Source organism: Schistocerca nitens, chromosome 8 (genome assembly GCF_023898315.1).
Source record: "Schistocerca nitens isolate TAMUIC-IGC-003100 chromosome 8, iqSchNite1.1, whole genome shotgun sequence".
In the NCBI taxonomy this organism is placed as follows: Eukaryota; Metazoa; Arthropoda; class Insecta; order Orthoptera; family Acrididae; genus Schistocerca; species Schistocerca nitens.
Window position 1 is genome coordinate 65466615 of NC_064621.1, and position 23510 is coordinate 65490124.

General features: G+C 41.7%; 1 protein-coding gene across 3 annotated transcripts in view; it reads right to left on the reverse strand.

The window, feature by feature from the left end:
• The window catches only part of LOC126198474 (UHRF1-binding protein 1-like), a 458855-nt gene that overhangs the window by 270812 nt on the left and 164533 nt on the right, over nucleotides 1-23510 (reverse strand). For all 3 annotated transcript variants that reach the window (XM_049934830.1, XM_049934829.1, XM_049934832.1), the window contains exons 7-8: nucleotides 17667-18099; nucleotides 11672-11758 (exon numbers count right to left, since the gene is read on the reverse strand). In XM_049934830.1, the coding sequence (XP_049790787.1) occupies nucleotides 11672-11758; nucleotides 17667-18099 (520 nt within the window). The remainder of the gene's footprint in view (nucleotides 1-11671; nucleotides 11759-17666; nucleotides 18100-23510) is intronic.

Consider the following 23510-nt stretch of genomic DNA (forward strand, 5'->3'; position numbering starts at 1 on the left):
CACTTTTTTTGCAATGTATACAACAGTTCACAAGACTGAAGATCCATATCTAAAGACTGCAAAGTTGCATGGGTCACACCAATACAAAATAAGGAACACACAAAAAATCTGTTGAATTCTGGATTCCTACCATTGATGCTGACTGGTAGCAGGATTTTGAAACATATAATGTGCTCAAACATTATGAAATAAGTCAAAGAAAGTGAGCTGTTGACACACAACCAGATGCAAGGGCTACCTGTCTGGAGTGAATAAGAATGATTTATCAACCTTTTTTTTTTTAAAAAAAAATTCTGAATTGATGTCTGCTGTTTGTTGAGGGACTGCTCTCACAGCCTGTGCACTGTCCCAGCACGTATGCTGGGTTAAGCACTGGTCTTGGGGTAACAACTTGACAACATGTTCTTTCCCCACTCTCTTATGATCCATTCAGAATTTTGGTGTAGCCCAGTCCAGACATATGGCATCTTTTCCAAGTGCACCAAATGTATCCTGAAAGGCAAAATAAACAGCACCCAGTTTTTGCCACATTGTCTCTGTTCTCATTTGAAACTTAACTGTCCTGGACATCCACGTATCTGCCAACACTCATTCCATCCTGCACATCTGGTGTCAGTGTAGTAGCATAGTGCTCACTGTTTAATCCAGTAATAATAGCCTTTTCACAGCTGGGAGCTGCTATCAGAGTGTTGTCAATGGGCAGGAGTTATAACTTTATATGTGGCCCCGTAACGACTTCACATGTGGTCCCGTAACCACCTCTGACTTGCGTTAGCCAGTTCTGCAGGCGTGGACTTTCTCCATGCCATGCGGCTCATTCTGCTGATGTTCGTCACCCGGCCAAAGCACGCACTCTGTGTTACTGTACTTGCATTAACCACCACTGCCTCCTACCGTGCTGAGTTTCTGCCAGCAATGGACAACCTTACTGGCACTCGGTAGTGTCTCTTCGGCTCACCTCCTGTCACTGCGACCACACTGTCCAGTATCAACCCGGTCTTGTCGCCGCCGACTCCCACTCCTGTCGTCTCCATGAATGTCTAGATGTTGACACTGGGGCCACCATCACCTCACTGCTGCTGTCATTGTGTCACTGGATAGCTGAGGATCATAGGGTCTGCTCCATGTTCCGCAGCCATGCAGCCAATAATGTGTGTGTCACTAGCCTTTGCCTTTTGGCTCCTGGTGCTGTCCTGCCAGCAAATGCTTGCATCAGTGCAAAAACACAGAATATCAAGAATTGCTCTCATTGCAGGTGTCTACCCTTAGTTTTGCAATGATTGTTTTGTTCATAAATTAAATTCTAGGCACCTTTGTTTGGAACCATGTGCCTGAGATGCTCCCAGCAAGAGAGGACTGCTGAGATGGGTGTGATGTCTCTATTGAGGCTCAAAATATATGTAGACAGAGGAGTAGTTTTGGCAGATGTGATTACAGGCAGCTGTGGCAAAGAAAGATTCACGTGTTCTGGCCTTTTTTGGGAGACCATAGGGAGGTGAAGCCTGTATGACTGCCTCACCATCTTTCTCGGGGATTCTAGCACTATTACTTGAAGAAGCAGGGTGATTTGTTTCCACCAATTTATGAAATAATGAGCCACGTCCCATGTTCCCTAATGAAACTAACTGCAGACAATATGAGCAAGCAAGGTCATACCGCCAGCAGATGTCACACCCCATACCGCCCCATTTATAGAGAAGTAGGACATGTGTGCATAAAACATAAACTGTCCTCAGTAACGAAACAGAGGAAAGTATGGCTGGGTGGCTTTAAGACTCACACAGGGAATGGGAGACCTAATCAGGGAAGTGGACAACACCCGCCCCCTTTCCCCTTCCTTTAAGAACAGCGAACCCAGTTAATTACCAAGGTTTATAGAAGATGGCAAATAGAAATATAAAGGGTAAAATGTAAGGGAGAAATGTGAGAATTTTGTTTCACACAAGTGCTCAAATAAGTTCAGTTTTCTTGTTCCGTGGTGACAAACAGGTGTTAAAGCCACCACACTGCTGTGTTATAATTAGTGTCAAGAATGACGGTCATCAAGTTTAAGCTTTTTCTGCGCACCTACATCATGCATTCTGCAAGAGCCAATGAGCATTCAGTAGTGATATGAGTGATCTGCTGTGAGTGACTTAGCCAATGTGAGCATTAAAAGTGATCATAGTGGATTACGTAGTGAACTTTTACTCCATTTGCCGTGAGTTGTCCACACTCATGGTGATGGTAAGTTACAAATTCTACATAAGCAAGAAAGATACATAATTTGCAGGATACATGCATTCTCCAAGTGCACACCACACATATGTGTGTACTGCAAATGTCACTTTGAACGACAACACTGTAATCCCCATCTATGTCTTGAACTACATGACTCACCATCATTCATGAATTAGACTACAGTGATCTGGATGCTGAAGCAAGGGCATTCAGAAGCTGATGGAGCAGTCTACAATTTTGAAATGGAATCATTAAGGATGTGAGGGCACAATTTTGATGTCATCCTGGGGACTGAATACAGGTCGCATACTGTCCAATTTGATGAGGCACCTACCATTTTGGCAGCAATCACACCACACGGATGCGAGAAATCCCGGAAAAACAGCCTGTTTCTTGAGTCCCTACAGAACTGTATACTGTGATGTTAAAATCCAACACCCCTGTAAACATTAGTGGTGGTACTGGAACGTTTCTCTGGCTGACAGTCAAAATCCTAGATCCTTGGATGAAATGCCTTCCTAGTTGACCCACTCATCCAGAATGATGTTACTGATAGATTTCAGACCCGCATGAAACTAAGCCTGTGTAACAAAGATACTGTAGTGACAAAAGTATGTGTTCTAGTGTGTTTGGATGATTTTGGAGCAAGAGATGTCGTAATACCAAATGGGACAATCAAGTATAAGATTCCTCTGACAGGAGGGACACAGTTTCAGGAGAACAGGAGATAGGAATCATCTCCCATACGAGTCTCTTCAATCATGCTACCCCTTAAAAACATTTTCAGGAAAAGTTATTGTATTTAATTGTGTTTGAGTGGAGTATTTTTGTTATATCCACAGATTACCACCCATGTGTGAACAAAACTTTTTATTAGGTGGAGCAAGGCCACTGCTTAATTTTACAAAAAGATAAACTTTCCTTGAAAACAAAAGGCTGCTTCTCCAACCAAAATTTTATAACAAGCCAAAGAATATGCCACCTTATTGAATTGAAATATTAGCAACTGAACTGAATTTACATTCCTTTGTCGGGTTTTCTCTCGACGCTTCCCGGCGGATGCTGCGAAGTAGACAGGCGCAGAGTCCGGGTTGCAGGTCGAAAGACGCCAGTTTCCCTTTCTTCTGGCTATTTACACAGCGGCTCCAGACTTCCTCCACTGATTCCGGAGTGATGATTGGCGGCCATTGGCGATCCCTGACGGGTGGATGGTGATATCATAGTGTGGCCATCCATGCCGGAAAAAGGCTCGTGGGAATGCATAGTTTTTGGCTGATTAAATGTTTGGCGGGAATGCCTCTAGTGCCAGCTGGCGGAACGCGACAGCACTAAGTTGCAGGCGCCGCTTAACTCTGCCGCAGTAGCCAACCATTGCGTTTGTGTGGCTGTGCGCGCCATGGCAATTTTGCATCCAGTTTTAGAGGAATTTGCATGATTGTTTGAAGAGAGAAAATACTTGCCTAGTTCACCATGAAATTTTGATTGGGGATGCCAGACTGACAGCACTTACAGTCATTTGTGGAAAAGAGTATTCAGCAGTAGCTTCATGTCGGAATTATACAACCCTCAACCAGCCCATGGGCATCACCAACAACAGTGGTTGTTCCCAAGAAATCTATTAATGATAAGAAACTTTGTGTGGATATGAGGACAGTAAATGAAGTCACAACACCAACACATACCCATTGCCTTGTATCAACGAAACTTTGGATAAGTAACTTCCTGGCAGATTAAAACTGTGTGCCCAACCGAGACTCGAACTCGGGACCTTTGCCTTTCGCGGGCAAATGCTCTACCATCTGAGCTACCGAAGCACGACTCACGCCCGGTACTCACAGCCTTACTTCTCCCAGTATCTCGTCTCCTACCTTCCAAACTTTACAGAAGCTCTCCTGCGAACCTTGCAGAACTAGCACTCCTGAAAGAAAGGATATAGCGGAGACATGGCTTAGCCACAGCCTGGGGGATGTTTCCAGAATGAGATTTTCACTCTGCAGCGGAGTGTGCGCTGATATGAAACTTCCTGGCAGATTAAAACAGTTTTAATCTGCCAGGAAGTTGCATATCAGCGCACACTCCGCTGCAGAGTGAAAATCTCCTTTTGGAAACTTTGGATAGATTGTGGAACTGTAAAATATTTACCACTTTAGAAATGAAAGTAAGATATTATCAGATTGTGATTGCACCCCAAGACAGGCCAAAAACCATGTCTGTAGTGCCCTCCAGGTACACGAGTTCTTGAGGCTGCCTTTCGGCTTAAGGAATGCGCCCACCACATTTCGGTGGTATGTCAACTTCTTCTTCAGATGGCTGAAGCCAACAACATGCTTGGTCTATTTAGACCACTTGTCAGACGTATCTCATCCTTGAATGTCACTGTATCCTGGCTAGTAGTCTCATGTGGTACTACGACACCTGGTATAACTGAGGAAGATGCTGATGATTATGAAGTATATTGTCAATATTACAAGGTGCCCACTTGAGTTTAAAGTTCAGTATCTGGGCCATATTGTTAGCTCAGCTGAGGTACAGACAGACCCACGGCTAACGAAAACGGCATACAAATTCCCTGCACTCACTAATGTGAAGGAATTGCAAAATTTTCTAAAATGGCAGACAGTTTCTCCGCACCCACTAATGTGAAGGAATTGCAAAATTTTCTAGTATTGGTGAATATTTATCTTTAATTCAGCAAGGATTATGTGACAGCAACAAAACGATTAACAAAGTTGCTGAAAAAAGGAGCATCTTCTGAATGGGTTGTAGAATGCAAGTCTGCAACACAACAGGTCAAAGATGTGTTAACAAGTTCGTCCTTGCTGACACACCCCAATTCTGAGAAGCCATATATGTTCTCAAGTGCTGCATCTGAGTTTGCTGTAGGATGCACTCTGAGTCAGGAACAGGATGGGGAAGAAAAACTGAATTGTTACGTTTCTCATCAACTCACTAATGCTGAAGTTAATTACAACACAAGAGAGAAGGAATTGTCAGCCTTGGTGATTGGATTTACATGCTTTATGTACAGCAGGAAATCCACACTGGAAACTGCCAATGCTGCTCTTTTATGACTACTGAATTTGAAAGACCCCAGCGGAGGCTCAATGCACTGGGTGTTGAAGTTAAGCAGTACTGGAGAAATTTCATCAAAATCCAGCTGCATTAAGTAAGAAGATCTGTCCTTTTAGAATGGGGGGAAGGGGGGGGGGGGGAGGGAAGCATCTGTCCACAGATGAGCATAGACTTACAAAGAGCAGCTCGTTCAAAACTCAGCTTGCCCTTTTCTCATACAATACCCTGCAAACAATGCTGAAGGGAAACAGGCAGATTTCATATGCCTAGATTTCCAAAAAGGGTTTGATAAGGTGTCACACTGCAGACAGATGTATGAGTATTATGGAGATGCTTCATGATCTTAAATGAGACACTCTAGATAGGAGACGACATTCTTATCGCAAAACATTACTGAGAGAATTTATGGAACTGGTGTTTGAAGTTGACTGCAGAAAGTTTCTACATACATTTTGTGTAAGGACCACAAAGATAAGAGTAATTAGGGCTCGTGTTGAGGCGTACGGACCTTGTACTAATAGTGGCACAAGGTAACTTTTGCCATGCACCCTGTGGTGGCTTTCAGAGTACATATCTAGATGAAATGTAGTGCATGCAAATGAGGCGCTTATCACGGAGCTTAAAGAGAAGCAAAGTGAGGACGTCAACTGTCAGCACTGTGCTACTCTCCCAGATCTCGTATCCGAAGGCAATATATTGTACCATAAAACTCCTCTTGGGAATTGATTAGCAGTATTGAAAGCACTCCAGTCTTGTATCATTATCCTATGCCATGATAGCACCCAAACCTGCCACATCAGCAAACGAGCTACAAAGAACTGAATTGCTACCTGTTACTGGTGGCAACATGGGCAACGTGATATGGATATAGATATACATGCTTGTGTTCAGTGCACGCAAGTAGCGCAACAAACACAGCAACGGATTCTGTTTCAGACCTTGCCAGAAGCCTCTACAATCACTTTTCACAGTACCTGGTTTTGGTGTCAATTACAGATAAGATGGCGGACACCGTAGAAAAAGCCTTTATGAATCACTTAGTGCCACCACTCAGGAGTCCCAACGCCATTCTGATGGAGGAAGAAACGATTTCCATGTCTGCTCTATTTGTACAAGTGTGTAAACTGTTATAGATTGAGAAGTGGAGAACTAATCCCTTCCATCCCAAAATCAATGGCCGTGTTGAATGTATTCATAAAACCACTATTCTAATCCTATCCTATTACATGAACAAGACACATAATGATTGTGTTTGTTATCTGCCATATTTATTATCTGTCTACAACAGCAGATTTCACAACTCAACGGGGCACATTCCCTATGAGGTAATGTATAGAAGCCCCACAAGCCTCCCTTCCAAATTACATGAGTTACCTCCTCACTGTACTCTACGATGCCATCTCACTGCCTCGCTTCACAGAGCCCCTCCACTGCCTTGACAGTCCACCAGAATCCATTTGTAAGGTAAGACGTAATAAAATTAAAAGCAACAAATAAATCCTCTGTCAGCCCTGGTCATCCCAATTTAATAAGCAATGAAATAATTATTGTAAATGTTATCATCCAGAGAACAAAATTAATTGCACTTAGATGTTCCCCTTAGTGTGCAAGGTCCCCATATAATCACCGTCTGTCTACAAGAGAATACCATAAATCATCATTTTTGCAAATTTCTTGCTCTACTCCTGCGGAAGGGGGAAAGAATGTGCAGGTGGTCAGCTGTGTGGAGGAAGTTGGGATGATTTATCAAAATTTTGTATTCTAAACTGGTTTCTGTGATTGAGTTTGCTGCTGAGAGCGCTCTCACAACCAGTGTAGCTTCCAGGCACCTGATGCTGGGCTAGGCAGGGTCCCCACGGTAAGCACTGCTGACACACAGATGCCTTTGCGAGCATCAGCTGCAACCCTTGACCAATGAAAACTTAAGACAGGCTCATGTGGGACCTCAGATTCAGGCAGCCGAGGATCAGTGAGGAGATGCTTCACTCTTTCTGTTGCTGGCTACTGATGCAACATCATGTCCATTCTCTAGTCTCTTACAGCGCATTCAAAACTTTGAGCATGATAGTCCCCTCCAGATGTGTGGCATCTTCCCCACGTATGACCTATGTATCCACGTATGACCTATAAATGTCGCCAGGTTTTTACCAGATACTCCATAGGCAATCAACCTCATTAAAAGCTGCATATGAGGAACAATGTCTAAAACTTTTGGGAATTCTGGAATCAACTTGAGAATACCTGGCAACAGCAGTCTTTATTTGATGTGAATGAAGAGCCAATTGTGTTTCCTAAGAATGATATTTTCTGAAACTGTCATGCAGTATAGAATGAGGACAGGCAGATATGTGTACATCCAATTGAGAACATGGTCCAGTCCTAGGTTGTGTTTATCTTACACAGGCCATTCAACCGTACACAACTGGCACACTAGAGTATTGGGCACGCTGATAACACTGTTACCTTTTTACAATTTTTATTTACTGAACACATTCTTACGCACACTGTCTTTCCAAACTGGGCTTTGCCAGATGATGTGAAATTTCTAGGAGGAACTAAGCATTTAAAAATCACTTTGTTACTTTGATACATTCTGAAAAATCATTGATGTACCTATAGATATACATACTTTCACCCACATTTGTATAGGGAGGTTAAAGGGCTGGGAAAAGTGGGCAGGAGCAAAAATTAGTAGCAATTAAGTAAATTTTTGGCTTTAAATCCTTACATAAAATTCATGTTTGTCTGCCTGTTTGGAACGTATGATCTCAAAAAGTAATGGTCTGTTTCATGCGCAATCCCCCCCCCCCCCCCAAAAAAAAAAAAAAGACTGGCTCTGTCTTGGGAAGTTTTGTAGCTATATAGCTCTTCCAGCAACAATGTACTGGTTTTTTGTTCGAATAGACTGCTAGAAAGACAATGCTACAATTCTGGACATTACAAAAATCACCAACAACTTTGTGAACATGTTATTTTGGCAGCAGAAAACACTGACATCAGTACAATGAACTACACCATCCATCAATAAGTTGCCGGCAGGTTTGTCTCCTACAAATCTACTGACAAACTATCCAGCTGAGTTTTCGAATTCGTTGGATTGTCCTGCTGTCCCACTGCATACATTGTAACTCAAAACTGTGGCACTAATAATTAATTTGTGCAAAATTGATCCATCTGGGTTGTTCAATGGAATCAAACTCACCATCAAAAAAACTTATGCCAAACATCACTGAGACAACAATTCTGAATGACAAGTCAAACGGAGAAGATGTGCTCATTCAACAAATTCCTATCATTCCCACTGACGTGCCATTTCATTTTAAATGACTAAAATTCCCCACTTGCCTGGCATTCTCAATGATCAACAACAAATTGCAAGATCATTCACTTCACTTCAAGACTAAAATTCTCCACTTGCCTGGCATTCTCAATGATCAACAACAAATTGCAAGATCATTCACTTCAAGTGGATGGATTAAATGTGGAAAATCCATACTTTTCACAAGGTCAGATATATGTTGCAACCATACAAATGGAACAGCCAAAAAAATTGTATTTGTCTTTGCACAAAACAGAAAGGCCAGTAATATTGTACATCCCAAAGAACTTGAATAAACTTATTCACATATAATGCAATTATGCAGAAATGATTATTTTATTTATTTCCTACATATACATGTGTCTGTCTCAATTACATGTACATACTTCCAATATATTGCAAAAATTGAAAGGGGCACTACTGCATCACTGTCACTGTTTTCAACAGCAGCAGCTGCCACTGCCACAATTTGACATCCATACTGGATTAAGGTGTACCCTTGACTTTTCAATGTCATTAAGATTTTCATCTTTATGCCCATGTGTTTTCTAATGCCATCTACCTACTTTACTGTATGTTATTCTATTTCTTACTTTCTGGAATTCAGCAAAAAAAAAAAAAAAATCCTTTCCCCATCTACCATCTATCCACCTGCTTATATGACCCACCCATCTCTATTTAATTTTCAATACAGCCCACATTACATCTTCCATTCCAGTCTGTCCACTGATCCAAATCAAGTTTTCCTGTCTTGTCTTAACATGCATTTCCACAGTGCTCACTTGATGAATGCTAAGTTTTTTTAAAGGTCCTCCCATTAAAAGTTCATGTCTCACCGTCACACATCAGAACTGATAATATACACTGACAAAATTTTCTTTGCAGACACACAGGAAGTTAAGGCTTAAAAACCCTATTTGATGAAAGACATTCTGGAGAATCATCTGATGGCTACACACATAAATACTCCTTTATTTAGTCCGAGCACAATGAGTTTTGACATTCTCTGTCATTACTGAGTAAAAGATAAAAGACAGTTAGATTATACACCACTAAGTCCACTCCATATAGCCACGTACCTCAACAATTGTATTCTGTGCAGTTACAGGGAAGGAAAATTAGTCCTCCTGTGTTTTCATATGTGACTTCATCTCTCTTATGGTGTTCTTATTATTTTGTGATATAGTTGTTGGCAGTGAATTATTTTACAGTCTGTCTTAAACATTGGATTCTTAAATGTGTCCAATTCTGTTGAGTGCAAATTATTTTTTATTTATTTAATCCATGCCTAAGATCCTGGAGAATCTCTACAGTTCTGTAGTATTAACTCCACTACCCTTTCACGAACCTCTACATTCCACTTATCTCCTTCAAAGCACCCTCAGAAGATACATACTACTTAAGCAGTACTCAACTGCAGGTTTCACAAGGATCTTTACAGAGTAAATGTTGGATCAACACACTTTCAGAAATTCTCCCAATAAACACAGGTAAAATTTCAGCCCTTTTTATAATGGATTTCTTATGTTTGTCCCACTACATAGTTCTTAATATTGTTAATAACCAGATATTTAAATTATGTGGATTGAACTTGAAGGAATGATTTAGGTTTCCTTCTATGCTCCCAAGGGGCATACATGTCTATAGCGCTGAGCTAATAATAAAAGATCACAATAAATAATGGTGCATGCTGGAAGGGCCACGCGAGCTGGTTCAGAGACATTATTCTCTAAGCTAACAACTACAGTAAAACTTAGTGAGTTACTAGTTCTTAATCAGGGAGGGCCTCTGCTTTTTATGGAGTCACTGGAATGGGTGGGCCATGAATGGCTCACAGCCTTTGTTCGGCATCATCTGGTGGTGCAGGAAAACCTGCTTCAGTGGTGTGCTTTCCAGCAAAGGGGTGCCAAAACAGCCGTGGATGGAATGGTGATAAACTCACCTGGTAGTCCTGGCACACACTGCACTATTTACACCACACTTTATGTAGTGTTCCAGGTGCTGATATCAGGGGACAAACCAGGCATCCAGCATCAGGCTTTGTACACCTGCAGTCAATGGAAGCACCTTGAGCAAACATGGCTTAGGAAGGCAGCATGAAAAATGGAGTAGCATCCTCGAACTGTGATACAACAGCGACACTGGATGTGGGATAAAAACATGCTGTCTGCACATACTGTGGCGAAACGTGGCAGACGACGACATAATCCACATGGCGCTGTGTGGGTGGGCTGTTGAGAGCATGGCCAGGAGGTCTTGCCTCGTTGATGTGGACCAAGAGATTGGCCAAGAGGTGTTTTGGCATCGTGGTGTCCTTGCTTAGGCCATCTAAGTTCTAACTCAGCAGAAGTGACCAGCGAGGGTGTTGGTGGATGTGGTAGTACCTTGGCTGGCAGGTGCTTTGCTCATCACTAGGTTTTTGTCTGCGCAGCCCTTCATCTACTGCTACAGATGGAGGCGATGGAAGGAGTTGCCACAAACCTAACTGGAGATCACTAATGCTGTTTTCAAACAGTTACCGAGTTTTTCCTTCTATTGATATACATTTTTTAATCATTTATTATATCTGAAGCCTGCTCAAATTTGTACATAGCCAAACATAGATTGTTGTTCTGGTTAACAATGTATGCTACCTACATTTAAGTAGTTTTTACACACTGAATGAATTCAGAGTAACTGCATGGTTTGCTCAGTGATTAGCTACTGGAGTTCACCGTCATATCTATGAGAAATGCAGGGCAATACATAAATTGCATGGAATTCAGAGCAAGGCAGATATCTTGAGTCACATTGATGGCAGCTGTGACGCAAGAATCACAATATTTGCCTGAGAGCAATTTCCTCACTAGCCTGACTGTCCTGATTTGGCTGCCAGTGACTTATTTCTTCCTGAATTTCAAATAGTTCCTTACTGGATATCATATTCATGGTAGTATGAAAGTTATTGTTTTCAGCTGACCATTACAGAGCTTACTATCCAAATAATTTCTATACTTAGATGACCAATATTAATAAAAATAGAAGAAGTATATTTGAAAAAAATGATACAATATTACTCACAAGGGAACGCTTTATCCCCAGGATAGTAATAATATGTGAATTCAGCATGTACCAGTGTGGATTCTCCTTTCAAGCGACTGCTCTCACCTGTAGATGAAATGGTTTGAGCAATCAGACCTTAACAAGAAATTATGTAATCAAATCATATTATTGTCAACAGCCAAAAAATAAGATAATTATATTACACTACAATAGAAACTATAACTGAGTTGGAAGTTACTGTATTACACACTTGACATATTGCAATAGCCTGTCTTCATTTTTCTCATCATCAAAGTTTATGTTTGATAGTATGGACTCACACAGCATACCTGCTACATGTATGCTACTTGATTTGCTTACTGCAAGTCAGTTATGCAGATACCATACACTGAAGTTAGGTATCTAAATCATACTTTAGTTAGGCATTTTTTCATGAAGTGCTGCAAGTAACCCAGTTGGGTGTTAGACTCTGATCTTTGGAATGAAAAAGTTACTCTTACCAAAATGAACAATAAATCTGACAGAGCAATGTATTTCTCTGGAGGTGTAAAACCTCTTTCATATGCCATAACGCAGCACAAGTCCTGGATAAAATCTGCAGCAAAAAGTATTTTGAACCTTCTGGTATTGGATAATGTAAAATACTGAAAATACAAATACAAATAAAAGTTATTTATGTAAGACTGTAACAATTACCATGTGTTCCAGGAATAATTCCAACTGTACAAAGTGTAATAAAAACGTAATGAATGAAAGAAGGATCAGAAACATTTTGAATTACATAAAGACTGTTGTTGTTATTGTGGTATTCAGTCCAAAGACTGGTATGATGCAGCTGTTCTTGCTAACCTATTCCATGCAAGCCTCTTCGGCTCTTTGTAGCTACTGCAATTCTCATACATTTGAACGTGCTTATTGTAGTCAAGCCTTGGACTGTCTCTACAATTTTAGTCAGCCACACTTCCCTCCATTACCAAATATGCTATTCCCTGATGCTTCAGGATGTATCCTATCAACCAACACCTTCTTCTAGTCTAGATGCTTCAAATATTTTTCTCCTCTATTAAATTCAGTACTTTCTCATTAGTTACTCAATCAAACTATCTAATCTTCAGCAGTCATCTCTTGCACCACTATTCCAAAAGCTCCTTTTCTCTCCTTGCCTGAACTGTTTATCACCCATGTTTCACTTCTGTACGAGGCTACACTCTAGAGAAATAGCTTCAGAAAAGACTTCCCAGCATTTATCTACAATTCATGTTGGCAATTTTGCAGTTTTTTTTCAGAAGTTTTTTTCTTTTGTCAGTGAAACTCATCTCCTAATCTAATTCCCCCAGAAACGCAACATTTAATTCAATTTATTCCAGTATTTTTGTTTTACTTTAATTGATGTTCATCTTATAACCTCTTTTCAAGACTATCTGTTCTATTCATTTTATCTTCAAAGCCCTTTTCCATCTCTGACACAATTAAAATTTCACTTGTAAATCTCAGAGTTTTTATTTCTTCTCACTACACTTGAATACATTTTACAAAGCAAACAATAAAAATCCAGGATGTAATGTAACAATACACGAAAAGTTGCTACTCACCACATAGCGGAGATGTTGAGTCACAGATAGGCACAACAAAAAGACTGTCACAGATAAGCTTTCAGCCATGAATGCCTATATCAAAAATAGACCGCACACGCACATAAACTAAACTCACAAACATTTAACTGCAGTCTCTGGCAGCTGAACCCACACTACGAGCAGCAGCAGTAGAGCATGATGAGAGTGCCAACTGGGTGAGGGTAAGGAGGAGGCTGGCGTGGGGAGAGAGGGACAGCAGGGTAGGAGTGGGAGACAGTGAAGTGCTGCTGAGGAGTACGCAAGGATGAGATGGAGTGAAGGCATGGCAGCTAGGTGAATTTGAGAGGTTAGACGGAGGGGAGGGGTAGGATTCCTCTAGATGGCCCATGAATAGATTGGCATAGGATGGTGCCATGCGGGTGTCCATAGCTGTACCACGGATTTGTTTGTAGGTAATGCCTTCAAAGGAGAAGTAATTGTGGGTGAGGATATAGATTGTCATTGCGACTAGGAAGGAGGTTGGTGGTTTGGAATCCATAGGGCGTCTGGAAAGCTAGTGTTATATAGCAATAAGGCCATGGGCATTAGGAATGTTAGTGTACAGGAAGGTGGCATCAACAGTGACGAGCAGGGCACCGTGTGGTAAAGGGACAGGAACTGTGGAGAGTCGGTGGAGGAAATGGTTGGTATCTTTTATAAAGGAGGGTAGGTACCGAGTGATAGGTTGAAGGTGTTGCTCTACAAGACCAGAGATTCTCTCAGTGGGCCATGATGGGGATCTTGGGTGGTTGGGTTTATGGGCTTTAGGAAGCATGTAAAAGGTAGGAGTGCAGGGAGTGGTAGGGGTGAGCAGACAGATGGACTGCAGGGACAGATACTGAGATGGGCATAAGGATTGGATGAGTGACTAGAGATCCTGCTGGATTACTGGAATGGGTTCACTATGGAGAGGTTTGTAGGTGGATGCATCTGACAGCTGGTGGAGTCGTGGAGTCCTTCTGCCAGGTAATCCTTGCTGTTCAAAACAACAATGGTGGAGCCAATGTCCACAGGTAGGATTATAAGGTCAGGATCAGTTTTTAGATGATGGACTGTGGTTCTTTCTCCAGATGTAAGGTTAGTTTGCATGTTGAGGGATTTGGGGAATGATAGTGAGGCAAGGTTCGAGGTTAAGGAATTTGGGAAAGTTAACAGGGGGTGATTTGGGGGCAGTGGGGGTGGATTACAGTTGGAGGGAGGAGTGAACTGAGATACATCTGCCTATAAACCTAGGCTACGTGCACCCGCACGGCACCATTCTATGCCAACCTATTCATTGATCATCTAGAGGAATCCTAAACTTCTCACATGGTTCAGATTCACTGATGACATCTTTGTGATCTGGATCGAGGGTGAGGATATCCTATACACATTCCTCCCGAACCTCAACCGCTTCCCCTGCCCCCCCCCCCCCCCCCCCCACCCACATCTGCTTCACGTGGTCCTACTCTGCCCAACAAGCCACCTTCCTATGTTGATCTCTATCTCAAAGATGACTACATCAGTACATCTGTCCATATGAAACCTACTAACCACCAGCAATACCTCCATTTCTACAGCTGCGACCCATTCTATACCAAGAAGTCCCTTCCATAGAGCCTAGCCACCTGTGGTTGTCAAACATGCTGTGATGATTGGTCCCTCTGGAAATACACCAAGGGTCTCACTGACGCCTCCACAGCCCGTAATTATGCTCCCAACCTTGTACAAAAACAAATCTCTCATGCCTTATCTTTTCAGTCTCCTACCACCTCCCAAAGTCTCACCGTCTGGACACAGAGGAGCATTCCCCTCGTAACTCAGTCCCACCCAGGACGAGAGCAACTGAGTTACATTCTCTGTCAGGGTTTTGACTACCTCTCGTTATGTCCTGAAATGAGAATGTCCTGGCCACTATCCTTCCCACCCCTCCCACAGTGGTATTCCACCATCCACCAAACCTACACGATATACTCGTCCATCCCTACACAACACCTGCTCCCTTCCCCTTAGCTCATGGCTCATATACCTGTAATAGATCTAGATGCAAGACCTGTCCTATACTTCCTCCCGCCAACAACTAATCTAGTCCGGTAAACATCACCTATCCCATCAAAGCAGGGCTACCTGCGAAACCAGTTGTGCGATCTATAAGTCAAGTTGCAACCACCGTGCTGTATTGTATGTGGGAATGACAACCAACAACCTAACTGTAGCCAAGAAACAGGTTCAAAATGGTTCAAATGGCTCTGAGCACTATGGGACTCAACTGCTGTGGTCATAAGTCCCCTAGAACTTAGAACTACTTAAACCTAACTAACCTAAGGACATCACACACATCCATGCCCGAGGCAAGATTCGAACCTGTGACCGTAGCGGTCGTGCGGTTTCAGACTGTAGCGCCTTTAACCGCTCGGCCACTCCGGCCGGCCAAGAAACAGGTGGACCACTCTGTTGCTGACCACGCTGCCCAACACAACATCCTTCATTTCTATGACTGCTTCACAGCCCATGTCATATGGATCCTGCCCACTAACACCAGCTTTTCAGAATTGTGCAGGTGGAAATTCTCCTGCAATATATCCTTTGTTCCCATAACCCTCCTGGCCTCAACCTTCATTAATAATTTTTCTCACCCATCCAGCCCCTTCCTTATTCCCATTCCAGCACAAAACAGCCCTCATTCCACCAACGCAGCCAGTCTTTTTACTTCTCTCCTTTTCTGCACCCCCCCCCCCCAATCTCCCATCTCTTCCCTGTCCTCCGTCTAACCTCCCGACTGCACCTAGCTGCCCTACCCTCTCCCACCTTGTCCTTGTGCGCTCCCCAGCAGGACTTCACTGTCCCCCACACCTACATTGCTATGACTCCCCCTCCCCACCCCAGCCTCCTCCTTACCACCACCCAGTTGCCACTCCCGTCATGCACTGCTGCTGTTGTTCGCAGTGTGGGTTCAACTGTGTCATCTATTTTTGACACAGGTCTTGTTGGCCAAAAGCTTATTTGTGACAGTCTCTTTGTTGTGCCTAACTGCGACTCAGTATCTCCACTAGATAGTGAGTAGCAACTTTCCTTTTCATGTGTTGATAGATTTCCTAAATTTATTTTTAGGCCCATTAGTGTCCAGTCTATGAACAGAATGAATAACGCAGGTCAGGCTACAATCCCACCTCATTACCTTCTCAACTACTGGCTTTGTTTCATGTCCTTGTACTCATATTTGTAATCTGATCTCTGTACAAACTGTAAATAACTCCCCACCCTCAGAACTGTACAGTGTGTATGCCAAGCTACAGCGTCAAAAGCTTTCTCTACATTACCATTGCTACAAATGTAGGTCTTCAGTCTGTCTTCGAAGATATGCCTCCCATGTTGTTCCATTTCCCTGGAACAACAACTGACCTTTCCCAAGGTTGACTACTGCCAGTTGTTCAATTTTTCAGTAAATAATTAATGTTAATATTTTCAAACCATAACTTATTAAACTGATGGTTCAATAATATTCATTACTGTCAGCACCTGCCTTATCTGGAATTGGAATTATTACATTCTTCTTAAATAGTGAGGGCATTTAACTTGAATCGTACAACTTGCATAAAAGGCAGAACAGTTTTGTCCTGATATATTCTTCCAAGGATCTAAATATTTCTCCTCTACTCACTACGGTTTCACCATTTTACTTCTTAGACATCTGCATTTCCTTTTGCCTGCTGGGCATTTTATATTGTCTCCTTTTGTCAGTTAAAGTCAATATTTCAAACTGTTCATGGATATCTAATGGACCTTGTCTTTTTCCCGATTTGTTCCTCTGCTACTTTCACTACTCCATTTCTCAAAGCTACCCATTCACATTTTATTGTACTCCTTTCCTCCATTTCAGACAATTGTTGCCTAATGCTCTCCTTGGAGCACTCAAAAACCTATGGTTTTTTAAATTTATCCACATCACATCTCTGTAATTTCTTACTTTTCTGTAACTTTTTAATCATCCTTCACAGAGTGCCGATGTTCTTAAGATGCATATAAAATTTTAGCGTTATGCAATTCTCCAAACTTCAAAAAATATAAAGGACAAGTACATCGCTGCAGACATTTTTAGAGAGACTTGGTAATTGTACTACTACACACTTATAAGATGTCTCCAAAGGGAAAAGTGGGCTTAAAATTCAATGCCTTTTTCCTGCACAAAATTCACATGACAGTTGAGAAGCAGACAGCTGTAAGAACAGAGGTACCTGCATTTAACTAGCCCACAGTAACAAGCACAGTATGAAATAAATTCTTATATTCATGTATCATTTGCCTTTTAGTTAAATATATCAACTGATTTCTCTTACCAAAAATTAACTCCCTATTGCATCATGAGCAACATATATTGGCAGTTTAAGGATCACAACATCATAAGGTAAATTTCAACTAACCTGCAATAAATATTTTTGGTTTCTGTTTGCGTTTTGTGGTTGTCACTTGGTACAATGTGAAGTCTCTGACCCTGAGTACAAAACACGAAGTCATGAGCTTTGAGAGCTCCCGCAATATGTACGTCTTCATCGGATTTCCACTGGTGGCAGATCCAGATGAAGGCTGTGCATTATGGCTGCGTTTCACATTTGAATCTCCATGCTGAGCTCCTAAGTTCTTCTGCTGCTGCTGTTGGTGTGGGTTCTGTTGCTGAGCACGGCCAACAGGTGCGTGATGGCCAACACCAGCTCCCTGGTCTACAATGTCCAACAGCCGTGCACGAAAAGTACTCAGAGCCTGTGAGAGCCATTGTGTATGAGGGTACATTTCTTCCCAATAGACTGGCCAGTGCTTTCGATTTCCCACAGCCAGATGGTATGGATAGTAATCCAACTACAAAAATTAAAAACAATAAATTACAATTTTATTGTTTATAAATTAAAGCAATTTTGCAACATATATAATTTCACAGACAAAAAGAAATTATGTCTTCATGAATTTTGCAGATCTTTTTCACCTGATTCATGGTTTGAAACAGTTGGTGTAACTTATCACTTTTACAACTAAACCTGTTGTTTTATTGACAAGTATGGAAGAGAACCAAACAGTCAAACATTCTGAACATGGTATACTACTTATGGTGTATGCTGCTAAACGTAATCTGGTGTGTGTGTCAGAGAAAATACAGTGGAGAATAGAAATACCACTCCGATAAATTGTACCTTTAACCACATACATAGACAAAATACATTGCACATGTGATACTGTTATCAAATAATGGTGATAAAGGTGACAATGATTTTACTTTGGATTGTTTCTAAAACATTTATATAAATAATACTCAATACCGGCAGGCATACGACTTATCGAATGATGAACTCCCGAACTAAACCCAACTGTTGTTGTTGTTGTGGTCTTCAGTCCTGAGACTGGTTTGATGCAGCTCTCCATGCTACTCTATCCTGTGCAAGCTTCTTCATCTCCCAGTACCTACTGCAACCTACATCCTTCTGAATCTGCTTAGTGTATTGATCTCTTGGTCTCCCTCTACGATTTTTACCCTCCACGCTGCCCTCCAATGCTAAATTTGTGATCCCTTGATGCCTCAAAACATGTCCTACCAACCGATCCCTTCTTCTAGTCAAGTTGTGCCACAAACTTCTCTTCTCCCCAATCCTATTCAATACCTCCTCATTAGTTACGTGATCTACCCACCTTATCTTCAGCATTCTTCTGTAGCACCACATTTCGAAAGCTTCTATTCTCTTCTTGTCCAAACTAGTTATCGTCCATGTCTCACTTCCATACATGGCTACACTCCATACAAATACTTTAAGAAACGACTTCCTGACACCTAAATCTATACTCGATGTTAACAAATTTCTCTTCTTGAGAAACGCTTTCCTTGCCATTGCCAGTCTACATTTTATATCCTCTCTACTTCGACCATCATCGGTTATTTTACTCCCTAAATAGCAAAACTCCTTTACTACTTTAAGTGTTTCATTTCCTAATCTAATTCCCTCAGCATCACCCGACTTAATTTGACTACATTCCATTATCCTCGTTTTGCTTTTGTTGATGTTCATCTTATATCCTCCTTTCAAGACACTGTCCATTCCGTTCAACTGCCCTTCCAAGTCCTTTGCTGTCTCTGACAGAATTACAATGTCATCGGCGAACCTCAAAGTTTTTACTTCTTCTCCATGAATTTTAATACCTACTCCGAATTTTTCTTTTGTTTCCTTTACTGCTTGCTCAATATACAGATTGAATAACATCGGGGAGAGGCTACAACCCTGTCTCACTCCTTTCCCAACCACTGCTTCCCTTTCATGCCCCTCGACTCTTATAACTGCCATCTGGTTTCTGTACAAATTGTAAATAGCCTTTCGCTCCCTGTATTTTACCCCTGCCACCTTCAGAATTTGAAAGAGAGTATTCCAGTCAACATTGTCAAAAGCTTTCTCTAAGTCTACAAATGCTAGAAACGTAGGTTTGCCTTTTCTTAATCTTTCTTCCAAGATAAGTCGTAAGGTCAGTATTGCCTCACGTGTTCCAACATTCCTACGGAATCCAAACTGATCTTCCCCGAGGTCAGCTTCTACCAGTTTTTCCATTCGTCTGTAAAGAATTCGCGTTAGTATTTTGCAGCTGTGACTTATTAAACTGATAGTTCGGTAATTTTCACATCTGTCAACACCTGCTTTCTTTGGGATTGGAATTATTATATTCTTCTTGAAGTCTGAGGGTATTTCGCCTGTCTCATACATCGTGCTCACCAGATGGTAGAGTTTTGTCATGACTGGCTCTCCCGAGGCCATCAGTAGTTCTAGTGGAATGTTGTCTACTCCCGGGGCCTTGTTTCGACTCAGGTCTTTCAGTGCTCTGTCAAACTCTTCACGCAGTATCTTATCTCCCATTTCGTCTTCATCTACATCCTCTTCCATTTCCATAATATTGTCCTCAAGTACATCTCCCTTGTATAAATCCTCTATATACTCCTTCCACCTTTCTACCTTCCCTTCTTTGCTTAGAACCGGGTTTCCATCTGAGCTCTTGATATTCATACAAGTGGTTCTCTTCTCTCCAAAGGTCTCTTTAATTTTCCTGTAGGCAGTATCTATCTTACCCCTAGTGAGACAAGCCTCTACATCCTTACATTTGTCCTCTAGCCATCCCTGCTTAGCCATTTTGCACTTCCTGTCGATCTCATTTTTGAGACGTTTGTATTCCTTTTTGCCTGCTTCATTTACTGCATTTTTATATTTTCTCCTTTCATCAATTAAATTCAATATTTCTTCTGTTACCCAAGGATTTCTATTAGCCCTCGTCTTTTTACCTACTTGATCGTCTGCTGCCTTCACCACTTCATCCCTCAGAGCTACCCATTCTTCTTCTACTGTATTTCTTTCCCCCATTCCTGTCAATTGTTCCCTTATGCTCTCCCTGAAACTCTCTACAACCTCTGGTTCTTTCAGTTTATCCAGGTCCCATCTCCTTAAATTCCCACCTTTTTGCAGTTTCTTCAGTTTCAATCTGCAGTTCATAACCAATAGATTGTGGTCAGAATCCACATCTGCCCCTGGAAATGACTTACAATTTAAAACCTGGTTCCTAAATCTCTGTCTTACCATTATATAATCTATCTGAAACCTGTCAGTATCTCCTGGCTTCTTCCATGTATACAGCCTCCTTTCATGATTCTTGAACCAAGTGTTAGCTATGATTAAGTTATGCTCTGTGCAAAATTCTACAAGGCGGCTTCCTCTTTCATTCCTTCCCCCCAATCCATATTCACCTACTATGTTTCCTTCTCTCCCTTTTCCTACTGACGAATTCCAGTCACCCATGACTATTAAATTTTCGTCACCCTTCACTACCTGAATAATTTCTTTTATCTCGTCATACATTTCATCAATTTCTTCATCATCTGCAGAGCTAGTTGGCATATAAACTTGTACTACTGTAGTAGGCATGGGCTTTGTGTCTATCTTGGCCACAATAATGCGTTCACTATGCTGTTTGTAGTAGCTAACCCGCACTCCTATTTTTTTATTCATTATTAAACCTACTCCTGCATTACCCCTATTTGATTTTGTATTTATAACCCTGTAATCACCTGACCAAAAGTCTTGTTCCTCCTGCCACCGAACTTCACTAATTCCCACTATATCTAACTTTAACCTATGCATTTCCCTTTTTAAATTTTCTAACCTACCTGCCCGGTTAAGGGATCTGACATTCCACGCTCCGATCCGTAGAATGCCAGTTTTCTTTCTCCTGACAACGACGTCCTCTTGAGTAGTCCCCGCCCGGAGATCTGAATGGGGGACTATTTTACCTCCGGAATATTTTACCCAAGAGGACGCCATCATCATTTAATCATACAGTAGAGCTGCATGTCCTCGGGAAAAATTACGGCTGTAGTTTCCCCTTGCTTTCAGCCGTTCGCAGTACCAGCACAGCAAGGCCGTTTTGGTTAATGTTACAAGGCCAGATCAGTCAATCATCCAGACTGTTGCCCCTGCAACTACTGAAAAGGCTGCTGCCCCTCTTCAGGAACCACATGTTTGTCTGGCCTCTCAACAGATACCCCTCCGTTGTGGTTGCACCTACGGTACGGCCATCTGTATCGCTGAGGCACGCAAGCCTCCCCACCAACGGCAAGGTCCATGGTTCATGGGGGGAAACCCAACTATGAAATGGAAATTCTAGCGAAATCAGCTAATGTCACTTCAATTTGGGTATTGGAGTCAGTATGTCCAGAAATGATAGGACGATGATTGTGGCTAAAAATAATATAAATAAAAGTGTAGTATTAAAGTTCCCACATACTTAGCCCACTTTAGAAGATAAAGGGTTTGAAGCTTGATTTACTTAAACAGATACCCTAGAAGGAAGTGCAATGATTGGAAACTGAAGAAAAGAAAAAGTCAACGTCCAGATTAAACATTGCCTTAATGTGTAAGGGACTATAATGCATTCAGTACTAATGGAACAGAAAACAGTTGACAAATAGATAACTGTGATGCAGATAGAATGCTACACTTTTCTGAAAATGCTTTTGAAATTTTGAGATCCATAGTAGGAGTCTCTTGAACATTATTTGATAGCTGTATACGAGGAGTCCAACTGGTGCCATTGCCACTGGCCACACCCATGTTTGGAAAGAAACAGAGCAGACAACACCATGTCATCACTGACCACAGCATTTACTGGTGCAGCTGTATTGTGTACACAGTGCAAAGAGCTGGCAAACTGCTTTTGTCACCTCAATTACAACTGCTGCCAGTACATCTGAGATGCCAGCACATCTTGCAACGCTGCAGGTGGATTCCTTTTGAGCTGCGTTGTAGGATGAATATGTGTTAAGATTTTAGAGGCAGGATTGCACTAACTGTGCCCACAGCATTCCCCAAAAGTGTAGTGATTCACAGAAGTGATACATTGGTACAGGGTAAAGTTTTTCTTTAAGGTTTGCTAGTCTCTGCTCTAGCAGGCTGGCATAGTTTCAATAAAGTGAAAACAATTTTTTCTATATACCAGTATTACATTTTAGCAAGTTTGGCCGACATTGTGTATGTGTTCAGTCGTTGTGCAATAAAGCTACATATCAGTATTTTGAAAATGGAAACCAATATTAGGGCACTGCTTGAGGCTCTGGGCTAATTTCAGAAAATACAGGGCAGCTACAGAAATATATTCAAGAGTACCACGACAAAGACATAGCATTGCAAAAGAAAATTTAGGTGCCATGAGAAGAGAAGGTATGCCACCTAGCTCTGTTGCGTATGTGTGAAATGCAAAAGTATTTCAAGGCCAAATTTCAAAATTTACATAGTTATGACATGAAATCAATTAACTGCAACACAATTCCTCAGCATGTCAAATTCAATCACAATTTCACCAAGAAACCAAACTATGGAAAATCTAGGATGGAATAATGACAATATAATGAAAAGGATAGATTGCTACTCATCATATAGTGAAGACAGTGAGTCGCAGATAGGCACAACAAAAAGACTGTTAAACAAGTAAGTTTTTGGCCAAAACGATCTTAGTCAGAATTAGAAAACACACACATACACATATACACACGCACATGCACACACACACACACACACACACAAAATCGGAGAGCTAATACACAGGCTTACTGACAGTCATTCTCCCCATGCACCCTTTGTGAATGGAATGCAGACGGAGTGATCAGTTAGCCCTATCAGAAGTACGTTCCATCACAAACCATCAGATGTCTTGCGATGTCCGCAGCTCGGCAGCCAGAGAGTGCGGTTGTGTGT